The sequence below is a fragment of the Stigmatopora argus genome, chromosome 14, assembly GCF_051989625.1.
Source record: "Stigmatopora argus isolate UIUO_Sarg chromosome 14, RoL_Sarg_1.0, whole genome shotgun sequence".
Taxonomy (NCBI): Eukaryota; Metazoa; Chordata; class Actinopteri; order Syngnathiformes; family Syngnathidae; genus Stigmatopora; species Stigmatopora argus.
In genome coordinates this window covers 9,612,500-9,637,951 of record NC_135400.1, presented here as the reverse complement: position 1 = coordinate 9,637,951, position 25,452 = coordinate 9,612,500, and the positions used below count along the sequence as shown (strand labels likewise).

At 38.6% G+C, this 25,452-nt stretch overlaps 1 protein-coding gene across 4 annotated transcripts in view; it reads right to left on the bottom strand.

The window, feature by feature from the left end:
- The window catches only part of asic2 (acid-sensing (proton-gated) ion channel 2), a 162,236-nt gene that overhangs the window by 88,107 nt on the left and 48,677 nt on the right, over positions 1-25,452 (bottom strand). For 3 of the 4 annotated variants that reach the window (XR_013304912.1, XR_013304913.1, XM_077619170.1), the window contains exon 1: positions 11,429-12,811. The exons of the other annotated variant lie outside the window; for it this stretch is intronic. Coding sequence is in view for 1 of the 3 variants with exons in the window: in XM_077619170.1 (XP_077475296.1) it covers positions 11,429-12,097 (669 nt within the window). In the remaining 2 variants the exon portion in view is untranslated. Of the gene's footprint in view, positions 1-11,428; positions 12,812-25,452 lie in introns of those variants that run through there. 4 annotated transcript variants of the gene reach the window in all.

The following is a 25,452-nucleotide window of genomic DNA, read 5'->3' as shown; positions in this document are numbered from 1 at the left end:
ATGAGCCAGTCAGGATCATTTTAAATTTACTACAACATGCATCATTAAGACAGTCGCTTTGCAACAGTGATCCCCAACCAAATCTGGTTTTATGCGAGGAAATGTATGTGATAGACCTTTATGAGTAGTACAATTTAAAAAAAAAACATTGGCTACATTTGCCATGAATTTGAGCGCCCAGTTAATATAAGACATGAATCCAATGAATGTTTAAATCTCACTTAAAATGCTTATAAAAGTCCTAAACTAGGGTCATTTCAATGTATTTATATTATTGTGGCATCAAAACGCTGGTAAAAAAAAACTAATACTAATTGAAGCCCAACTTCTTAACGTTTTCCTGTATCTAAGTCAACCGTTTTATTTTACCGTGAGTAGAAATATTAATTTGCTCAAGTCCGTATCCAAATAATTACACAAATAAATAATTAAGTGGTTAAATTAATGAACAATACAAAAGCAGATCAATTAAATTATCCAAATAATTAAACCAAAAAAATAATTAAGTGGTTAAATTAATGAACAATACAAAAGCAGATCAATAAAATTATCCAAATAATTAAACCAAAAAAATAATTAAGTGGTTAAGTTAATGAACAATACAAAAACAGATCAATTAAATTACTCGGTATCTGTTTTCATGCTGCAAAATTCAATGGTGGTGAGGTTTATTTTTCTTTCCTCCTATATTGTCTTGATGCAAAACCTGCCCATGCTGCAAAAAAGCTTGATTGCTAGTCAATAGGCGGTAGAGTGTAGTACGGAACATAACCCACAATGGTGCTTGCGCCGCAAACTTGGGCCTCTTTGATTTGCAAGAAAAAAAGTCATCCTTATGGGACTCAGGGGAATCATCTGGATAATGTGTTAAATATTAATGCGTGGGTTTAACTAATTGCACGACACACAGTGGGTGAGCTGCGCTAAATTAGCTGGTGCCGCTTCTCATCGAGCTAGAGCGAAGACAAGCAGGAATTATTTAGTGGTGTCTGTGGCAGGCACGCCCGTCATCATAGAGCATAGCTAATGAACGGGCTAGCACAACGGGATGAAATAAAACTATATGACACATGATAGAATGAACAAGTAGTGATGTTCGACGAGAAACAAACATCGTCGCCAATGAAGACTGCTTGATACAAAGATATATTTACAATTTTTGGTCAGATCGGAACATTAAGGACCATACTGTTGATGCATCTGGGCTTAAAGCAAAAAAAAAAAACAAATAAGGTGAAAACAAAGGAGAACTCACTGGTAAATAATACGCAAAATGCTACTGAATGGTTCATAGACAAATGGATAAGTACGTTAAAGTCATTGGGTGCCATTGATAGGGCATCTAATCCATTGTTCGAATGAACGACTCTTCCAGTTAGGATAGATTTGATGGTTACATATGATGGACTCATTTAAATTCACAGCGGAAAGACGAAACGAGCCAAATCATTTCACGTCTATCATCGACAATACCCAGAGTTAAGAAAGGTCGAAAAAAAAGATAACTGATTTTAAGGAAAATTCAAATATTACTCTCATACTGTACTAATCTACGAACAATTTCCTCTGAATTTAAACTAAAATTCTCCATACAGTAGGTTTTTTTTTTAAACAAATGACAAAAATATACTTTTTGGTGCCTGGCAGATGTCACAAACCCTCCACATTATTGAAACGGTTTGTCTCCATCAAATAGTTGAATCAGGCTGAAAATAAGCAGGGAACTATGTCCTCCTGACATGGACGACAGCTGTCTAAATGTATTGTATATGAAATGACAACCCGCAGGCGGAGCGGTCACTAAGGTTAGGATATGACTGACAAAACAGTGGCCTCTCAGTGGTCACCAAGAGGCTAACTAACTGGTGCCGACATGCTGGGAAGAAAAGCTAACATCGAAGCCAAGGATGTTGTTTCATTCAAAGCGCAAATGGCAGCACTCACCTGGAACTAATTAAAATTACAGAGAAAATCGAATACGCACCAGGATGACAAAATGATTGCAATAATCCTAATTTTAATTAGGTTTTCAATAACCATCGTATCACTCTGAGGGATTGCGATTCGTTTCATCCGTGACAAAAAAAATTGCTCTCCAATTATACTACTGAGAGAAAAAAAACTTCTGCAAAGGCAAAATGTGTCATATTTGTTCCATCATAACAGTCACTCCATGTTGCTTAGCATCAATTAGAATACACCAGTACGTAAATTAATTATTACTATTCCCCCCAAAACCACACAAAACATGAACTTTACATTTCTTCAGACTACAACATTGTCTATGTTTACCTTCTATTGAGCTTCCCAGGAACATTTAGTTAATGATGTTATTTTATTCTCCGAGAAAATGTGACGTGAATCATTACTAAATGTTGGTTGTGTTTGTTTTTTTCTATAATAGCTTTCAAGAGATTCAAGGACACTTATCCCTGTATACTCGCTAAACATGACTTAAAAGGACAATAATGAATCCTTTATTCAAAGGCAATGGTCAGAAGAGGCGAGTGGATGTGTCACATCCCGCCTACGTGCATCAGAACACTCGGATGGAATTAGCAGGGGACGAAATGTCAAATAGAAGACGCGGGACAGCCCGAGGCGTTGCCACAGCAACACTTCTGATGGGCATCAAGACTTTGGGGTGACCCAAACAAAATGCGCAGGAAGAGAATCAAATCTGTGAATGTCAATTATTCACATTGTTTGGTCCTAGTTGGGCTCCCAAAGCTAGTTTTGATGTACGAATCTGAGATATGATAGCCAGGTCTTTCATAAGTCAACCTACAAACTCAAGACAAGAAGAAAATTGGACATTTGAGTTCACAGAACCATTTTAGGCCAATTTGGAATATTAGCAAGAGGGGTTTCAATCATTTGAAAGTTGAATACGCATGGCTTTCAATGACAGATTACTTAGTAGATTAAAATTCCCTTTTACCAAAGTTCCCTGGTCAATTTGTGATTGGTTTTTTTTCTGGCAATTAAATATTGTACTTAGCAGGACTTGTACTCAAGTTGCAAATTCGATAACATGCAACTTGATTCAGTCCCTGCATATTCGCCATAAAACACAAAAGTCTCGAGCCCGTGAAATTCTGGGGCTATTATTCAGTCCGGCTGCTTTTGCAATGTTTACGTGATGCGCAGGGGCCTATCTCAACTCGTAGCTTTAATTATGTTTGTATATCTGCTTAGTGAGATTTTCCTAATGACTTTCAGCGACTCATTTGCAAACTTTTTTACTTTTCTTTTTACGGAGATAGCTGGAATGAAATTGCCGCTCTGTTACTAAGGGGACCAAAACCCCCCTCTTGTTATTCATGACTCATGTAAAGTGCGGCTCTCATGCTGGGAGCAAAAAAAACAAAAAACAAAAAAAACAATCCCAACAAATATGTTCCTGATCAGCCTAGCTCGCCAAATGACTTCCTGGACCCTCCCGTGTGATTTCTCCCCCTCCGGTTTCAAATTATACACCGAACAGCCGATGCAGGTACTCTGCCGCGTAACATTTGTGAGACGGATGCCAACGAAAAGTAACGTAATTTGCCTTATTTGGCAAGAACAGGTGGCGCCGGCTCATTACACAGAATCCCGCGAGTGTCTTTAACAGACGTCGGGAAATACGGACACCCTATTAGCAAGTCTACCGACTGCGGGGTTCAGGGACAACTCAGGTCAAGATAGATGAGAAGCGGTGATGGACGAAGAACCAGCTAGTATGCTCATCATTTTTAACTAAGACCGTGGACACTGACAAATTCTATTTAAAATAAAATGTACTGTATTTGTTAATTTGTTAAACTGATGGTTCAAAATGCAATTATACTCCAAAAACCGATCCCATCAACATTTCAAACTCATCTAATAGCATGACCCTTGTACAATACGTTTCTAAAATGACGATTATTAGCAAATAATATGTCGACGCTATGCAATATTAACTTTTGGGGGGCTGATTTCCAACCACTAATCGCCCTACACAAGATGGCTGCAAGGTACGCACAAAAAAAGGAGCAATAGTCGCCTTTCCCAAGACGATAGACGTCCAATCATCCTTCTGGTGTACATTTCAATGGGTTTACCACATTGTAGACATACAGTGCATTTAAAGTGGATTTGATTGAGGGGAAAAGTACTTTGTATGTGGATATGCGGCATAAAATCTCCATAACGGCCACTAAATATTCCAAGCTGAACTTTGGCCCTGAGAAAATGACGGCTCATTCGTTCATGGTGTCTTTGAGGCTAAGACCACGACAACTTCAGAAACTCAACTATTTAGACTAGGCAAATAGCTTGGGACTATGAATGATGGTCAAATAAAATGGTAACAAATTAGCATTGGTGCAAAATGGTCAACCGTATACAGTGCTATGAGAAGTATGGAAATGATTATTGAACAAAACTGTTTAATTTATTCACGCAGTGCTGCTTTGACATTTATGTTTGGGAGCAGCATGGAGGTTATTTTTAGAAGGTCATGGAGACAGATGTGTGAGTCGAGGTATGGGCGATTGCAGCTTGAAATATTAAATTAGAAATTTATTGGGGGAAGTTTAGGAAAGTTGCAGGAATAAGAATTAGATTCGGGGAAAATACAATCAAAGGTAAATCAGAGCATGTTCCGAGTGAACACGTGGAAATTCCGTGGGTTTTTATGTTATTAAGTTAAAATGGAAAATCAATCAATCAAAAGTCATTTAATTTTCTTCAATTGCACACTTAATGAATCATCATTACATGTAGATTGATCTGAATAGCAGATTGGTAGAGAACACTTAATTGCTAAGCATCAGTCCAACAGACAGATTCCAAACTTTAGTAACAATCAGACTAAAGCCTAAGTTTATAATTACCCTCATTTATAATTGTCCCTAAATTGCCTCTTCAAAAAGGCAGATTTTCCTCTAACTTACTTGGCACTCATTTTAAAGGCGTATTCATGATGTCATAAATACAGCATTTCTGAGTAAAAACTGCAGAATTCCAATGAAACTTGGAACAGAAAATTTGGGGAAGAATTCGTGGAAAATCGTTAGCACACTTTTATCACACCACATTTGTCAACTCAATGAATCCAATTTAGAGTTACCCATTTCTCGAGCTCCAGTTTACAGTCGGGAAAAAAAAACAATCATTTACAGTTTGTCTTCTTGAGAGTTCTTCGACGCCTATGGAGAAATGTGTTTATTTAAACACACAGTGGTGTATAAGAAGATTTAAGTTGAGCTTCAGGACTATCACAGTTATTTGCCTCCCCTTTTCCATAGTTTGTAAAGAGAAGAAAAATATGATGACAGAAGGCGCGAGATCTTTGGCATGATGAATTATTGACTTTAACTCAACATCTCCTCCTGTTTGCTGTTTATCTTTACTTTCCACCTTCGTCCATGACACCAGACGACCAATGTTAACATGCAAAATGCACTTAACGCTTACTGCAGAATTGACGTATTTCTTGTCTCAAGTCAACATAGACATGACTTTAAAGTTAGAAGTTCGGAGCAAGTGGGATAAATAAGTTGTTGAGTTATTTATTTATTTTTTTGCAATTTAGGATATTGTTCTGGAGATCCTCGTTAAAGGGACAGCTTGCAGGACAAATTGACGCCGATAAAAGAGCAATAATTCTTTTGAAAGCAAACCTCCTCAGTCAGTACTAATGAAAGACGTTAATGAGGAGGAAAGAGGTTAATGAGGAAAGATAATGCAAGCTCATTTTCTACAACACACTTACTTCCGTTGACATCCTGACTAGGATTATTGTGACTGCAATAAATGACTAAATAAACTTGTTAGTTTAGGTTGTCAACGATTAAAGTAGTGGATAATTGACAATATCAGCAGGATTGAATTGGGCTTTATAAGTACAAGTAAAGAATAAAGTAAAATATGTTGATCTAGCTAACGTTTTATCCAATTTGTTTCCCGCTTGGTGACCTGTTTTAGCTACTACAAGTTATAATTTATGACTGTTGCTGAACCAATGCACCACAGGTGATTTAACGCGCGACCTCTTCATTCATTGGTTCTCGCCACTGCCAACTAATTATGAGTGTATTCGACATTTTTTATCCAAATCGCTCATTTTTCATTTTATTTATGGTTTAAACAAATGTTGGTTCATAGATCAATAACCTAAAAAAATCAAAATGAATAGCTAAATAATTTAATCATTACACCCTGAATTAGGACTTCTATGTTTTTAATCTAAAAAATATAATCTCACAATTCCAACTTTGTTTCTTGCTAAAAAAAATGAGTGGCAGAACTCCAATCTCTAAGAAAAGGGTTGAAATATTTTTTTTTCCCCCAATGTTTTTCAATGGTGCCTTCAATGAAGTCGCCAAAGGGGGAGGAGTCGCCGAGATAACTCTTGTCGCTCTTTAATTTGCATCGTGCAAGACAAAAGACGCTTGAGGACAGCGGGGCGATTAGTAGCGAGCAGCGGCCATTTGTCCCGCTCGGCCGGCTGTCAGCTGCACCAGAAAGAGGGACACGTTGACCTCTTAACATCCACGCAATGACATGCAGTGGAGTCGAAAATTATTTTCGGAAGCAATGAGTGGTCACTACTGCAGTCACTGACAAGGTATTAAAAATGTTCTACTTTTGCAGGCTTCACACTCCAACTGTCTTATGACCCTCGAAATACTACCCACATTACCATTCGACTCATACGTGATATATTTGAATAGAGCCTATTATTAAAAAAAACCTCCACTGTTAGGATATTTTTCATTCCAGTTACATGATTCAAATTCGAATATCCCTAAAAAATTGACAAATTATATTATATTATCAGCAGTATTTATTTTTATAGAATAATATATTTGCGCCTTCAAAAAGTGAAAATATATTTGATTATAAAAATGATAGCCCTGAGTTTAGCTCACTTTTTGATGTTATGGTAGTTAGTATGAATAAGCTTAGAGCCCTAGGCAAGTATCTTATCTATTTATGAAGATTAAAAAGCAGATCAAACTGGCATTTTCAAGACATTTGGACATTGGAATAATGTGTCAGTTCAAGACTGATTAGGGAAAAATAGAAACCGAGGTTATTCTTTACTTTTTTCATAGTCAACTTTTTAAAACATTTTTTTATGCCATAATTGACGTTTGTGTGGGTGTTTGCTGCTCTTTGGACCCAGAGTGAATAAATATTAGCGCAGTGGGTGTTGTGGTATAATATAAACATGCCCCTCACCATATGCGTTTCTTTGAGGGCAAGCGAGGAGCCTTCGCATCGATCTTAAGTCGTGAAAAATGTTTCCATTGTTCTTTTGAGGTGAAATAAACAGAAATTGACTTTGACATCTTTGCTACAGTACTGCCTGAAATAACCTGGCCATTTATGCAGTGGAGTGACCTTACAAATGAGAAACCGTGTGCAATTTTGCCATCCGCGTTCAAGGTTCTTGCTCGCTCTGCCTAGTCGTGACGTGGATGCCCTGATGGCAAATTAGAGACCATTCTTTTCAATCACAACAGGGTGAAAGCTCTACGATCGTCAGTGGCAAAGTGGAAATTAGATTGGGGGTATGGCAAGAGGGTTAATGAGATCTCAGCGACCGACTGGAGACCAATGTGTTTACTTTCATGGGGATCGATGTAGTGGGTTGGTGGTGAACATGAGTGCACACACTTCATGATAGCAGATGTGCGCTTAAAACTCAATACAGTGGACCCACGGGGTTTCTTCACATTACGAAGTGGAATACGTATGATGTTTTTTCGTCCCCTTATCACAGCCTTGGTCCGCCTTACGGCATCAACAAGAATTTCACTCACCCAGCCGCGAAGTTCTAAAATTCAAACACGCCGGTAGGTGTGCGTCACGGCATCACTGAGACGCTGGTCTACTGTTGGTCGGGGTCACTAAGATGCTGGTCTGCTATTAGTGGGCGTCACTAAAATCCCTCCCACAATTCCCGCTTCTCTCTCCGTGTGTTTATCACTCACTCCGTTGGGAATCTCACATGCTTAATCCAAACTTTAAATCCATAACTATAACAATAATTTCCATTGCCCACCATATGACAATTTTTCCTTCCGATCCCCATTCCGGAGGTCCACGGTAAATTGACAATCTTAGCACAACAACTATTCCTTTTGTATTTCAAGCCACCTCGATTTCAGCATCAAGTGTGAGTCGTATTCACAACACTGCTGATTGTCCCTCTTTGAACAAACCAAATAAAACAGGAATCACTTAAAGATCCATAAAGTGCCTCCTCAGTCTCTGAATGCAAACAGGTCTCCTGAACCTTGTTGTACCATCTGATAGATGGCCTGGCACCACATGTTTTACAACAAGAATCCCTTTACACTGACCACCAGACCAGTAATTTGGCATGGAAGCCAGATGGTGCAATGATAGCCTTCTTTATCACATAACCTGTCCTTGTTCCGTCCTATTCTGGAGTTAAAACAAATTGACTGACCATCCGACTTCTGACAACTTCAAAAACTAAGCAATTTCATCACAGTGAGCGTTCTTTGGGGAGAAGTATCCTTCATTTGGATGTCCTTCTATCAGGTTGATGACTTTACTACTGACACTTGACAGAAGTCTGGTCAAAAACAGTACTCATATCTTGACATGGTGTCCATACGGATAGCCTGTTGCCTTCAATCCAGTTTCTGAGTAAATAACCTCGTGGCTCACCATCTCAATTCTCACATAAATGTCTCTCAGCATGGAAGAACTTGCACTTTCTCCAGGCACAACAATTCTGGCAATACCTGACAGCATGAGTCACTGTTATACTGCAAGAAAATAGATGGATCTATTTCAAATCAAATGTGTGTTGTTCTTGTCTCTAAATCGCAGCTGACTTCAACCTACACTATCATGTTCACAAACTGGTGATTTCAGGTACAAAGTGATCCGTTTGACGATGATAGGTTTAAAGAGATTGTAGTGTCTTCAGAAACCACAGGATTATATATGAAGTAGAAAGATACCTATAAGGTTATAATAGAAAAAGAGCTTGCGTACTTGAAGATAGTGAACAATACTTCACAGTTATTACATTTCTATGGCGATGCTGATGTTGCTCACCTCAGGGCAAAAAGAGAGAAATGTTTGCTCGACACACGTGTTGCTGAGATTGTGATGAAGCATCATGCTGTTTAATTGGTAGTGGTTGGCTGCTGTTTCAGGTGGAAGTGGTTAGACAAAGACAATGCTAGCTCTTGGCTATTTTGAGAAGCCATCACGCTTTGTTTTTCCTATGATCTCCCAGGTGGGTTCCATCCTTCCAAGACGCAGGTTTACTCAAAAATCCAGCGCAAATGGATTTATTGATCTTTTACTTTGTTGTATTTTTCCATCTTTCCGACTTGGCCAAAACAAGAGCTTCCTGTATTGTCAGGATTCACCATGAGTGGAAGTGTTCCAAATGCTAAAACGATAAAACGAAAAAAAGTAACATGTTTCTCAAAGGTAATGGAAGGATTCATACTTAAACCTTGAAGAGCATATGGCCCACCGGTCATAATAGAAAAAGAAATACTTGGGAATTTATGCTACATTTATGCAAGTAGTACAATAGAAATAAAACATTTGTTACATTAATTTTAAAATTGGTTACTTTTGAATAAATTAAATGTAACAATTAAACTGAAAATAGGAGAATTATTCACTATTTTAGCTCTAAAGAACTAGTAAGCCTCATCTATATTTTACAAGAACATTTTAGGCTCCCTATCTTTGAATCTCTCGGTCTATCTGTCTATTTTTTAAATCTATGTGAGCCCTAAACACATTGGTTTGCCTCACCCTACCATGGAGAGCATTCCTTTTATCTGCTAAATAAAGGAATAACAGCTCGAAAAAAGTTATTTTTCAAAGTTCTTAGTAGAATGAAAATACCTTGAGATTTCCTCACTAATAAGATTTCCTAGAAATCACAAAGTGCTTGTTCGTTGCATGAGGTTGTTTGCCCGCAACAAAAGGACGGAATGAATGAAGGAAGGAAGGACAGATATCCTCATTAGTTTAGCTGGCGTTAGACTGTGATGCAATTTACATTCATGAATTAATTTCATGGGTGCAGAAAAAGTAGAATGTTTCACACTGACAAAGTCAATCTCCAGATTTAAACCAAACAGAGCACGGGTGACCATAAACTTATGCTCAAGGACCACATTTTCATTTTAAAACAAATGGAGTATTGATCGGTAGATGAGTTAAAATTTTCGAAAATTAAATATTCTGCTTTCATTGTTCCATTCCATTTGCACCAATAGGCCACTCTTGACAAAAAAAAACATTCAGCTACCAAAAGCTGTTGTTCACCGAATAATGTGAACAAGTGACTTTTCTTCAGTCTTTGTCTCAAAACTATTGGTTCCTCCAATTTTGAAAAATTTCCACTCTTGCGCAGTTTCACAAAGCACACCACACCTGACCTCATTTTCAATACAACCTTGACAATTACTAACGGCATCATGAAGCGACCAGCCATTCACAGGTCTAGCTGAATGCTAATGGAAGAGCGTGTTTGTTATTAAAGCCCTTTCAGCTGCAAGCTCATGCACCTCGTGGGCTTTCGGGGTTGGCAGCGCACAACAACAATGCGAAGAGAAATGGAAGGGAAAAAAAGCGTACTAGTAACACCCACACCGGGTCCAACTTTTTGTATTTCTTTTCATCCGTTTTAAACCACACGGGAACTCGAGTCTTATAGTTGATGTGAGAAGATGCCAGAAAACAAAGAGTACATTGTTGGTACGTATCTGTGAAAGTTTCAAATGTCAGTTTGTAAAGATAAAAGTTTCCATTTTTAGACTGGCAACAACAGTTTCTAGATTTAAACACGAATAGTAAATGTAAACGGTTAAGTGGAAGAAGTCTGGAAGAAATGTAATTACCAAGTCAAGCTTTAGACTTCAACACTATAGAGTGCACCACCGATTTGGTGAAGACTGAAAGTATATGTTGTCAGTTTTTGTTCTTTGGCCCTTGTAATGGTAATTTTGCCATTTTCTTTTTTCTATTTTGCATCAAGACCTTTTAATTCTAGACTGGGGACTGCTTCTGTGACTCATTTTGCTCTAGAGAGCTTTAACGATCGTACTTTAGTCTGGCCAAAACAGATGTTGCCTAAAGCTTATTAAAGCAAGAAGAAAAACAGTTAGGGATGTAGCTCTTACACGTGTAAAGACAAAATAAAATACTTCGTCTGAGATAGACATTTTCCAAACTCAAAACCCATAACGTGTAGCCCACTGAATTTTCGACAACACAACGTGGCCAATGGAAAGTTTCAGAATGATATAGTCCATCCCCAGACTTCACCAATCTAGAAATTGCCACCAAAGATGTCTCTCTTCAAATAAAATTGACAATGCATGCTACATACTGCACGTAAAATGGGACCAGATCCAGGAAAGCATGTAGAGCATCAACTTACGGATGAGAAGTTGTGAGCCCCGCAAGGTTCTCCTCTATACTTGCAGGAGAGCAGCATGTCATCCAGCTGGTGACTCAGCCTGTCCATGAATTCCAAATTGGTGCCCTCAAAGTTTCGAGGAGGCAAGAAGAGCTTAAAGTCGGAGAGCTTGCCAAACCAGGCCACGCGGTCCTCCTGCAGCAGGTCAAGCACCAGTGGCCGGACAGTACGGTTGGCGAGCAACAAGCCCAGCCAGTGTCCGGCAAAGTAGAGGTCGCTCTTAGTGAGCTTGTAGAGGCGGATAGGGTTGTTGTTGCAGATGGTGACAACGGGAAAGTCCAACTCTTTGGCCCACTCAGTGTGGACCCGCGTGTACGTTGGGAAGGACATCCAGTGTAGTAGTCGGTTGGAGGACCAAGACACCAGCATCCCTAGGGAAGTGCAGAACGCCAAGAGCCAGAAGACTCTTCGGCCCAGGGAGCCGCCAGGGATGCAGACTTGCCTCAGACCGTGGAGGCGTGTCCGTGATAGAAGAGCAAAAGTGAATGCTCGGGTCGTCTCGCGCCGCCGGGTGGCTGCCGGGGACCGGAGACTGCGTCCCTCTCGGGCCATGACCGTGGCCCACAGGGCTCCTACAACCACGGGAACGGCGTCATTTCCCAGCCCGGCTTGCGGGGCTGCGGCCCACATGTAGCTCCAGGGTAAACGGTAAATCCACACCCGGATGAAAACTCCCCGCCCGCCCCGGCTGATGGAGCAAGGACACTCCCGAAAGAGGTTCCCCTCTGCTTTTTAACTGAGCGGACTTGTTGGTCCCTTCTGATGCTGCCGACTCAGCGGAAGGAAATCGAAGAGCGTTCGCGCTGCAGTTTGTGTGACAGCGAGCGAGGGAGAGTGGACGCCAAAAGAGGAGGAGGGAGGATGAAATACAAACCAAGGCTAGGAGGGAATGACAAACGTGAGATGAGAAGGTAATGAAATCACTAAGAGCGGAGGAGCGTCGCTCAGTGTTTCTCTTGTCTACCGTTTCTTGCCTTTCAGCAACGGTGATTGACTCACGGACCTGAATGGTAGTCCACGTCCACTCACCCACTTCTGCGACTTCCACGTGCCTCTTCACGCTCGGGAGGATGGAGTCCAGTGGAGCGACGAGTGTCTTAAGGGCAAAGCTACACAATGACACGGGTGTAGGGGAGGAAATCAAGCAGAGCAAAGCTGCAGAGTTTGTCCTCGCTACTCCTTGGCTCCCCTTCTAAAAATACTCCAATCCATCAGTTCCTTTGCTCGTCCGCCCCGTCTTCTTTTCCCACTTTCCTTCGCGCGCAGTCTCTTTCTTTTGCGTTTGTCTCTGCTTTCGTCTCCTCGTCCTCTGTTTCCCGCAGCACTCGCTAGGCGATCTGAGCGGACCCCCCACCTCCCGCTCTGGCTGCCCCTGCTCTCCCCCGCTGCTGCACTAACTTACTTACAGCCCCGACAACCAGCTTTACCCCAGTCCCCTACCCTCGTCCTTGTTTGTCTGCTGGCATCGCAGTGAAACAGGACAACGTAAAGATAATTAGGAGTCAATCAATATGAATATATAATGAAATCCTAGGAATGGTACAAGTAAATAAACTCAAACTACAGCCAACGTGTTTGTTTGTGCTTGGCGGTTTAAATATCACAGTCTATTTTTTTCATTTTTACAAATGTCAGATGCTATATGTACTTAACAACGGCTGCTTTTAGCCTCTTTGCGATAGAGCTCATTGAGATGAAAAGGAATATTGTAAAATGTCCTTCAGTTGCTTTAATTATTTCTCTTTCTCTACTCTTCTCTACTGTTCTTGTCAAAATGCTGAATAAACACAAAAAGGAGTTTTCATATGAGCACATCAAATATTTCACAGCTCGCCCTTTTGGACCCAGCTGTGTGCTTGTGTTGCCAATTCATTTTTCTTTTTAGACAGCAGTGCTCAGTAATCTAAAGGTGGCGTTGCCCAGAGAAAAAGACAAACACAACAAAAACCTACTTTGAATCCTTATAATCTCACTAAAAAGCACATACTGAAGAAATGTAAATCTAACAAATGTACTGCTGTTGACATTAAAAGCAATGAAACGCTGACAGTGAAAGAATATTGAAGTCTCTGGTATGTTTTTTTTTTTTAAATTAACATCACAATACGCTTACTGCTGGTCTAAAAAACACTTAAAGGCCTTGGAACCAAAAACATCCTTAATTTGTTTTCCCCCTTACGAAAAATCTAGTCTAATTTGGTCTACTGTCTGTTCCAAGAATAAGAAGCAAAAAGGGTGAGGCAGCTTTCAGTTTCTAAGCTCGTTACCTCTGGAACAAAGGCCTGAACCATTAGCTCCTTTGAAAATACAATTATTTACCAGAGCGTGGAAAATGATTCCCCATATAGTTGAAATTTCAGGTGATAAGACTATTACTTCACACAATGACAAGCACACGACAACAACTGAAATACAGTGTTTTCTACATGGGTATATGGAGTACACATCTTCGTGCTGATATTCTGGTCATTGCATCTTTGTGCAGTTTTTATAATTCAATAATACTGGAGATATTCACATTTGGACTTTGACTCGTCTAGTAGACGTCCAATATAATTTCAAATGGAAAGTTGGCAGTTATAAACAGTTAACATGGCAAACTTCATAAAAAAATAAGATATTTTAAGGGGCCAAATACCTTCTCACAGTACTGATAGAGAGGAAGAAGTTTACCCCCCCAGGGATGTGCTGTCTTGTTACGAAGAGGCGGGAGGTGTAAAAGGTCAGTATATAACGCCAGCCTTCAGTGTGAATGATGGCGCTGACATTTCCCTAAGAGCTCCACCCACATCAATTCACCACGACATCATAAAAAGGACGCCACGTGGTGTGATTTTTTCTTACATGCGCATTTAACTGTAATTTTATTTCTTAGCACAGAGCAACCTTTCCTGTGTTTCCTGGTAACTTCCAATTGCTCTTCAACAGTTACCACCAGGCAGCATATTTCTCTATTAGTTGGCACGTCCGCCTTGGCCAATTGCTCCCTTTATTAAGCAATAACAAACCATATAAATGCAACGCGGTACATATTTACTCACATAGGGCGCACTTAAAACTCTAAAATTTTCCCCAAAGATTTTGTAGATGTCACTGTATGACGCTGACAGCTTGATTGTCTGGCTACATTGCTTGCTGACGCGCTATATTTATATAGTGAAAAAGCGGACCTGTGATAGGGGAATGCGCATGGGCATATCATGTTTAAAGCACGACAACATTAGCAATCGACGATGACATTTTTGTCTGCTACCAGTGAGTGAGACGATCCGGATTAGAGCCGAAATGGGTAAACAAGATCGGTTTTACAAGAAACTTACTTTTTTAAAACATTTTTCCCGTATATTTCCCCTACAAAACTTGTCATACGGCGTCCACAATTTGAAATGATCAAAAAATGTATAAACTGACACGTATGCTGGTGGGTTCTGGGTGGCAATATCTGGGTGCTTCAGCTTCACTGGTGAGACTAAATTGTCTATATTGTGTGGGTGAATGCTTGTCTATGCACCTTGACATTGACTGATAACTAGTTTGCTGCTTGCTGTATTGTGTCTCGCCAGGTTGTTGCATGAAACAGTGAACGGGGCAATTTCTTATGTCACAGTAGAAATGTGCATTATGGCCTTGAAATAAAATCTCAGATTTTTTCCTCCAGCAGAAATCCATTAGCAACCCCAGAAAATGTTTCTATGCCTAAAAAAAATATCAAACGACAATGGCATTGGTAAAATAAATAAATATATATATATATATATATATATATATATATATATATATATATATATATATGTAGTATATATATTACTTCGCCACAGCGCTGTGGTTTAAATAAGACTGAGACAATTACGCTATTGGGTTAATGTTATGGTGTTCTGCGGCATTCATCCCATTGCTCCAACTCATCCCTCATCCATTCACCTGATCTTAATCCATCATTTTGTCTTTTTTTTAGCCCCCACGAGCAGATTTGGCGCAGATTTATGGTGTGATGTCGCCAATAAATAACCTCACAGTGCTCTGAGGTTTGCTACAAATTTCAGGTTCAAGTTTCATCAAGGGAGAAAAACAGATACAAAAAATGGTTACAAACTCAAGAGATTGACAAGTGCAAAGAGATGTCTTGCTTTTCTTTGCGGTCCCCTCAGACTCACTTGAAAGATCCTCACCAAGCCAAGTCATGCAAATCAAATTGTGATAAAGAATAGGATTTGATGTCTGTGATTACTCCTGATTTTATATTCGGGCTCTCTAATCAGAAGCAATCTCCAGTCAGATCAAAGACAATGGGAAGGCGAAGGAAGGGCTCCCACCAAGTGATGGTTTTCATTTCATTCATTCATTTTCTAGAGTCAAGCCTTAGAATTAGTTGTCAACCAATCACAAGGCACTAATGAGATGAACAACCGTTCACGTCCACACAATTTCGAGTGTACAACCAGACCAGCATGCATGTTTTGGGAACACGGGAGGAGAGTGAAGCTCCTGGAGAAAACCCACCCAGGCCCGGAGTGAACATGCAAACTCCATACAAAAGGGTCGGAACTCCACAGGGGATTGAACCCTCAATCTCAGACCTGTGAGGCGACCGTGCTAACCACTTCCCTCCCCACTGTTCATTTCAGTTTAGTCTTCATACTCATTTTAAAAATAATACATTAATTAGTATTTCAACAAAAATTGTAAAGAATCACCTTCAGTTAATTATTCCGACATTCTTTTTCGGTACTCCACCTGTTAATTTACCAAAGTTTAAAAATATTTTCATTTTTTTCCCTCAACTTTTCCGTCAGAAAATGTTCAATCGATTTTTCCCAGATTAACCAACCAGCATTTGTATGTAAAGCTCCTTTCCAACGAATGTTCGACTGTACACCTCAATCCTAGCAATTGGTAATGTCCCAGCTTCGTTACGGCTCTGATTACCCCCACATTATCTTTTAGTGGTCTTAATTAAAGCTCATTGTTCCCTGACAATCTAGTCCCGCTCTGTCACGCCATAATCTCTCTAAAATGGGGGTTAATCCCCCTACTTGGATGAGGCGGATCAGCGAAAACATTTGAAGACTCGTCAGAACATCAGAACGCCTTAAAGATGCAAAGCCACGCAGATGATTGGACGTGTAACGGATGAACGTCAACAGCAATTTCACACAAGAATGCGCTTCGCCGAGGCCAATGTGCACACACGTGTGAATACATTATGTTGATCTGAACACCTTCATCTTTGACTTTATTATGCACAACAGTAACTCTTGTATAGCAACTCTTTCATTTCTATCCACATTAAAATAGAATAGGAGAGCGGATTGAAATCATTTCGCAATCGAGCACGACCAAACCTCGTGTTTTTGTCATCAAAGACAATAAAGTGTGTTTATTCGCCTAAATTCTCTTCTTGTGCAACAGCTTTTGTAAACGTCAAAAGCAATTTAACGTTAAGCACCAACAGATGCTACAGATTTCATATATACGTTGAAATCAATTTCGTAGTGTATTGTAAACATGGTATTTTAAAACGAATGCTAACAAAATGTTTATATACACTAGAGTCTTGGTAAACCTTCAAGTGGTTTTTGTCAACACAATTCACAATCAAAAGATGCATCACACACACACACACACACACACGGTCAAAATGCCGAATGAGAAGTCAGTGAAAGGTGACGGATGATAAAATAAAAAATGCATCACAAAAGCTTGCAATTCAAATTGATTCAATTCAAAGATTGTCACAAAGGTGAAGATTGCTTATGACTTTGGCACACACCATTTTGAAGTGACAACAAAAAACACCGATAGAGCAAAATAGGTAAGAACAAAAGTGACATCTACAATGACAGGCCTCGCGGATGCAGGTGTAGAGGGCACGCTAGATCTTCCTAATCTATTCCTTTCAACTTGTCCCATTGGGGGTCACCACAGAATGTCAACCTATCGTCTGCAGCGTCCTCTCTGACACCCCCTGCACTCATGTCTTCCATCACCACACCCATTTTTGGTCTTCTTGTCCGTCTCTTCCCTGGTAGCTCCATCCTCAACAACCTTTTACCAAATATGTACCTCGTTTATTGCGGTTAACTCGTTCCAAGACCTGTCTCACAATGTAGGGACAGTGTTTTATAGTGTCAATTTAATATTATCTTTCCTCTGCACTATTATTTAACTCAAAAAGGTACACACTGCCCCATAGTGGTCAATGAAGTTCTCTCCAAATGTGACTTGACCCGCTCCCTATTTCATGTTTGTATTATTGTGCCTATACTATAAACCTTCCATATATGTTTGGCGGATCCAAGGCACCATGTGGTGAATCCGCGATAGTCGATCTGCGAAGTGGCGAGGTATTACAGCACTCACAATATCTCCTGTATATACTCTCATTAAATTTATCTCCAAAACACCACATCTTAGCTTTTCCTCTCATGGAATCACTTTTCAACCCCACCGACCTCGTCACTCCGTGAAAGAATCCTGACAACTTCAAATCCGCTACCTTCGGTTCAGACTACTTTTCAGCGGCGCTGTCTGTACATCAAAACTAACATTTGCTTTTCACTGTAACAGAAACTCTTCTGTCACATAAAAAACCTCAATTCCTCTCTGAAGTTTGCATGCCTGTGTGTTTTATTCCGTTCATTCCAAAGTTCTCCTAAGATGCAAATGTAAGTGTTAAGTGTGAATTCTCATCTGTATGTGCCCTGTCAACATGTGACAAACCCAGGATGTGCAACACCTCCCACCTAAAGTCAGCATTGACATCCTCCACCTCCCCTGGCACCAAAATGATGACAAGCGTCACAGAAAAAAAAAAGGATGAATATTCAACTGTAGTGGCGGAAAATTGCGGTTGACTGGAAATGAGTCTGACGTGTACCCCTAGCAATCCTTTATTTGTAAACAAAATTAAAACCACACATGGGCTTTTGTGGCTTTGCTCCGTCCACAAGAGACAGGAATGATGCCAGGCAAGATGGCAACGGTGCTACTTAATTTCACACCTGCCTGAGCAACAAGATGCAGGGGCAGCAACAGCTTCTTAAAAAGAAAAAGTCCAATGGTGGATTTGCAGATTTCAGTTGGAAAGCTTATTACTGTAAATGGAAGCACTTAAGCAAGTAGGGAACAAGATAATTGTAATAATGTGCAGTGGCTCGCATCGGAATTGTGACAAATATTGACAAACAAAGTCATTTTGGGTGAAAAAATAAAATCGAACGATTCACAACTTGCAATGTTTTAAAGGGGAATTCTGTGCAATATATATATATAAATATATATATATATATAAATATATATATATATATAAATACATACATATATATAAATAAATACATATATACATACATACATATATACATATATATATATATATATATATATATATATGTATACACATACATACATATATACACATACATATATACATATATATACACATATACATGCACATGTATACACATACATATATACATATACATACATATATACATATACATACATATATACATATACATATACATACATATATACATATACATACATATATACACATATACATACATATATACACATACATATAAATATATATTCTGTGCAATAGTGGAAAGATTAAGAATTAATAAATTTATGAGCAAAGCGACCTGCAAATTGAAGGAGCGTCCAAAACATTGATTTTAAGCTATTTTTATTATTTTGTTCCGGACTGAATCAAATTTGAATAGTTAATGTCAACATTGAAACTCTTTACTCTGATTGCCCGTTGCTGCGTGGGGGTTATAGTGGGCAATTGTTGGAAACACAAAGTGGGCAGTTTCTTGCATCAGGGACAGTGTGAGGTTACACGTCGCCGATATTAAATCTGCTCGTTTGAACCGCAAAAGCAAACCACATACCAAAACGGAAGGGAAAAAAATCAAGTAATAATTGTGCAAATTTATGCAAGACTTGTTCAAATCTACTGATACTTCACATTTTTAAATGAGGTGTCCTAAATCACACGAGACGTCCTTAAATCTCATAAAACTAAAAATAGAAATAAAAGATGGCGGACATTTGCTATGTTGTGTGAAATAAACACGCACTCGCTGACATCTGGCAAGAAGAAAGGGGTCAAGAAAAGAAATAGAGAACACTACTGGCAAATGTGATGACCACTGACCTGACAGAATACGGAGGGCCTCGTGGTTGTGGGGGAGGGGGGTGTCCAGCAAACACCCCCGCTCGCCCTCATTAAATCGAGCTGTCGGTGCCGTTACTACACGGCGGTGGTGTAAAACAATTTGTGTTAAATCTTGGATGTAATAATTAATTTAGAGCAGAAGAAATAATTAAAAATGATCAGCCAGGCGTGGTGAAACCTCTGCCTACAAAGTTCACACGATAAAAAAAAGAATAACTAAAAAAATATCATGAAAATTATCCGGAAGAATTTAGCAAAAGAAATCGTTTACATAATTAACAATCTGGTGGTGTGATGCATGAATTCACCTTCTACCCTCGTGAAATTGCTTTATTAAAATGTATTTATGCATTCATCTCATAACTCATTTCTTTTGAATAATAAGAAGTACAAATTGAGTTTTAAAAAAACTAATGAAAGGGGGAAAATGATATGGAAATGAAAGTACTTTGGTTTTTCGAAGCATTAGAACTATTTGTCCCATCATAAATTTAAAAAAATATATATTTGTGATTAATTTAGCCTCTTTACCTCAATCAGTGGTTAATTAATTTAAACATACCTTTCAAGGTTTTTAATGGCACATATTATACATAATAAATGTGCCTGGCCACATATTGATTTTGTCTTGAAAATGACAGAATTTTATGACTGAAAAATGAGCCCCCCCAGTCACTCCATTTTCTTCCACTCTTAGTCGTTCATGAAAAGTTCATCAAAAGTGTCCTGCCGCATCTTTGACTGACGGAAAAGCGGGCCAAGGAGACGAGAACGATGAGCAGTGGTGACAAGACGTGGGCGACGTGGCGTGAATGAGAGGAAATAAAGGATGTCTGGAACATAAATGTGTCCAGGCTGGAATGCACCAAACTTTGGGTTGAGCCCGACAGTGACGTCAGCACAGAGGAAGAAACAGTGCATCGTCTAATATCTATTTTAGGAAATAGTATTTCAGGAGAATAAATATAAGGGATTTCGAAAAACTCAAGTATGCGGAAGTAAAGAGAACTTCAAATTTTAAGAAGGTGAACCTCTGTAAGTATAACTAGATAACTAAGTTTATATATATTTATATATTTTATATATATATATATATATATATATATATATATATATATATATATATATATATACACACACACATTTATGTATATATAGATAAATGTATATATAAATGTATATATACATATATATATATATATACACACATGTATATATTTATATATATACTTAAATATACATGTATATGTGAACTTGATGAGTTAAGAACACTCAAAATAAGTTACTGGCAAATACCTGAAAATTTGAGGTCTGCTTATCTATTATCATAAGTTAAACATGTTATTTTTCACATTGTTAAAGACCCTGTAAATAAATTTCAGCGATATGTGTCACAACATGTCATACCTGTCAACCTCTGCCGATAACTGCCCTTATAAATGATTATGATTCCCCTTACAAACCCCAAAAAACCTTACAAACACCGTACGAGTCGTACGGTGTTTGTAAGGTTTTTTGGGGGTTCGTAAGGGGAATCATAATCATTTATAAGGGCAGTTATCGGCAGAGGTTGACAGTTATGACATGTTATAGACAAAAATATATAGAATGTGAGTTACAATATAATGTTCATGGATTTTCAACTACAGTTCAGTTTTCCAGGTGCAGCTGACAGGTTTTTCCTCACTCTTTACTCATTGGCCGACCGACAAAATAGACATCCAAAACATTTTGAACTGGGAGGACTAGCTTGAATGCACATGGTTACGTGCCAACTTCTCAAAGCTCGTTTCTCACTTCCCTGTCAATGTGCCGAATGCAAAAGAAGATTCTGAAAAAGCATCGGTCTTTCCGAAAAAGCATCTGACTCCAACAAGTGACTCCCACTTTCTATGGAGACCTCTGGATAAGAAGCTGAAAGCTGCAATTTTGGGGGAGAAATAAAGATAAAAACATCTTGATCCTGGCCACTGCAATCATGAAGAATAACAATTTTCCTTTTTTTTATCGCGCTACCACTTTCAACAAATCACAGACTGGGTGAAGCATTGCCTGAGGAGTCTACACAGCACTTAACATTTTGAATCATTTGATTCCCATTGAAAAATTGGATTGGAGAACATTCCATTGAATGTGAGCGATGTGAATCTATGACGACTCACGATTAGGTAAAAAAATAACTTATACTAAAGAAGTCATAAGTTGGGTATGTAGAGTATCATTGATTGACGAATAGCCGCAAATAAAAATGGCCAAAACAAACCCTCTGTTTTCTTATCGCAAACCGTGAATGCAGTAAATGTATTCAAAAGCAGATTAATATATAGAATGAAAAAAAATTAGGCGCCTGTCTGTCCATTGCTTTAGATGAGAGAATGCTCTCATCATTCCATCCTTCACTTGTCGGCTTTCCCCGGGGCTGTGTCTTTGAAATCTTTGGTTTTATTTTTTTGGCTTATTCGCCTTTGAAAGTTGCTTCGCCTGACAGAAAGTTTACTGGACAGTAATAGAGAAAAGTTTCAGGCCATTTTCTCATGCTATTGTATAAGCATATCTTCAGACTTTCACTACACCGTTCGAATACAATATATGTTTCCATTCTGGAGTCAAGAGCATGCTCTATTGACGTAATGTTCTGTACCAGAGTTTTGCAGACTTTACAGCTTGCGCCACCTTTGCAAATATTCCTCAACTACCACCTTCATGACAAGTGTTAAAATACAAAATATAAACTCTGTATTAAAACAAAATACACGTTACCATTCCAAAATTTCAGTATTACGTACGGAAAATGATTTTAAAAAACGTTGGCAGGATTCTAACTAAGTCAAAATTCTGATTGTTCACAGAAATTTGACTTTAAAGACAGAGGTCTCACTTTAAAGAGAATTCTCATTTTAAAGAGAGAATTCTCGTTTTAAAGTCAGAATTCTCATTTTAAAGAGAGAATTCTCATTTTAAAGTCAGAATTCTCATTTTAAAGAGAGAATTCTCATTTTAAAGAGAGAATTCTCATTTTAAAGAGAATTTTCAAGTCAGAATTCTCATTTTAAAGAGAGAATTCTCATTTTAAAGTCAGAATTCTCATTTTAAAGAGAGAATTCTCATTTTATAATTTTGGGTTGACCTCGATATTAAAATGAGAATTCTCATTTTAAAGTAAGAATTCTCATTTTAAAGTGAGAATTATCATAGTATAATTTTGGATTGAGCCCGATAGTAAAATGAGAGTTCTCATTTTAATGTGAGAATTCTCATTTTAAAGTGAGTCAAAATTCTGACTTTTAAAGTGAAAATCATGCCATACTTTTTTCACGCACCCTAACTTTTTACCAAAAATACGTGCTTGAATATACTAACATACAATAAAACTGTCATTTAATCGGATTACCATTCTGCTGTCTACCAAACAATGCCAGTCAAAAGTTTGTTCACATCAAACAGAACGAGGAGGCAGTGGAAACTGTGTCGACCACGGCAAAAAGGAGACCCGTGTCTTTTTTTGCACAGCACTTTTGCTAGCGGCAACTTTCACAAATACAATTAAGGTGATGCTTTTAACAGGCTCGTGTTCCTCATCACTCCCACCCGGGCGGAGGCTCACACTGAATTGCAAAAAAAAAATAATAATAATATCTGAGAAGCAAGTCAGCCCACACACCTTGAAAGCGTCATCTCATTATCCTGCCACAGTAATGAGCACAGAGAAGCAGTCGCTCTATGGAACTGGCTTGCATAAAGAGTTCCGGTTGTGTTGTTCCAACTTTGCGTGACTTTTCCAGCTTTGCCCTGGGCTTTTAACATTGTCAACAATTTGCGACAGAAAGCAGCGTCGCGGGAACAAGACGTGCCGTGATGCCAAAGTTATTCAGAGCATGCCTAATATTAGAAACCGATTCAAAACACCTTGAAAACACAACTCATAAGATTCAGGTACCCGGTACCTTTTTTTTTAATGAAGCAAATTCATTTCAAAAATATTTTTTGGGTATACTGTGCTACCTCTACTTAGCTATGCTTCTACGTACAAATTATCGGGTCACCAAACCCTCTGATATGGAAATTATACTGTTCCAATAAACAAAAACAAGATACAAGTTAAAACAAAAAAACATAACGTTAACACATTTCTTTTGAAAGTGTCACGGTAGCATTGCATCCTGCTTGACAATCTCCTAACACTTCACTGGCCTCCCATTGGCTGTCCTTTTTTTGTTTTTTCCCCCAGCGTGGTTAAAGCTATATTAAAAACTAATGGTGTGAATGAAATGAAGAAGTGGGACCTGCTATCCATCCATGACTGAAATTGCAAGACAATACGGCCGTAACCCACTGACCATCGCTACGATATTAAAGCAGAATGATGCATTAAAAGCAACGACTCCTCGGCATGGCTCTCAAAAAAAGAGGTCATTACTGAACGAGATGGAGGGACTGTTCCTCCTTTGGATAGAAGAGGAAGAAATTGCAGGACATATATTGACAGAGCCCAGTATTTCTGAAAAAGCAGCAATTTAATGCTAAGTTGTTTTGAATTCATAATTTGAAGTTGTTTAGATGTGTGTTTGTCTGTTGCCTAACGTTAGCTTCCTCCTTATACTTATGCCCTAGCATGAATAGAAAATGTTTTAGCATGCTTCTTATTAATTTTAATACATCAACAAATCATTTAAAAAAATATTTTCTCTTATTTTTGTGTGTTTCTCACATCTTTCGTACAAAATTGGGACACTTTGCTCATTTTTTAAGCATTTAGTTGGTTGTTGTTGTTTTCTTAGCACCATGAAACGAATTTGAAAAGAATTTAAATATAAACTAGTGCTTTATTTACGAAAAATCCAAGTAATAAAACAAGTTCTGGAACCAATTAATTTCATAAGTAATGGTACCACTGTATTAAAATTTTGGGAGCATGACAACTAATACACTATATTCCATGTTCCATTAAACTAATGTAGTCAAAAGCATTTATTTCTCCAAAACGGCGGACTAACGCATTTGGCAATGCAGGCGGATTTACAACGAGCTCCCCAAAAAATATGAACAATGGTAGGGAGGGACGCCAAGAGAAGATTTGCACTCACAAATCAACGGCCTGGTTGGCAGTCAGAATGGAATAGCACTCCATCTCTATGAATTCCTGCTTGACCTGGGCCAGCAGGCATTTTGTTCCGAGTTAGTATGCAAGCGTGGAGGTGAAATGAGTGATGAACCGTGATGAGTTTGGAGCGAGCTCACGGCTTATTCGACATGTTTGCCCACTACTCCTTCAGCCGCGAAAACATGTCCGTCTTCATACCAGACAACACATTCGCCCCACGCACCGTAGGAGTACTTCATGTGAAAAAAAAAAGATTGGAATACACTGTAGAATTACAAAACTGCGGCTTCGTGGATGATGCTGTAATAATAGTGCATACTGGAATATAATCCTAAAATACACTGCAATGTCGACTTTATTAGATAAGAACTGTTCTCTATTTGACATTGTGGTGTACTGAAGATTTCTAACCACATTTTGATAATGCTCAGCGCAATTTAGGATAAAAAGAATAGTATATTCATTACATTAGGAATTTTTGAAGTCATATGTAACAATGCAGTTAGTATTAATTTTGAGATGTTTCGATTCTGTACATGACAAATCACAATAGTTTTATTTGATGTTGATGTATGCGTTTTGTACTAAGTAAGATGCATGATGATAGCATCTATCACAATCTTATTGTCTTCAACTGGCTCTTTTCCTGAATAAGGTGTTGAAGTAAACATCTTCGTTCAAGCTTGTGTTGTGTTCCATTGG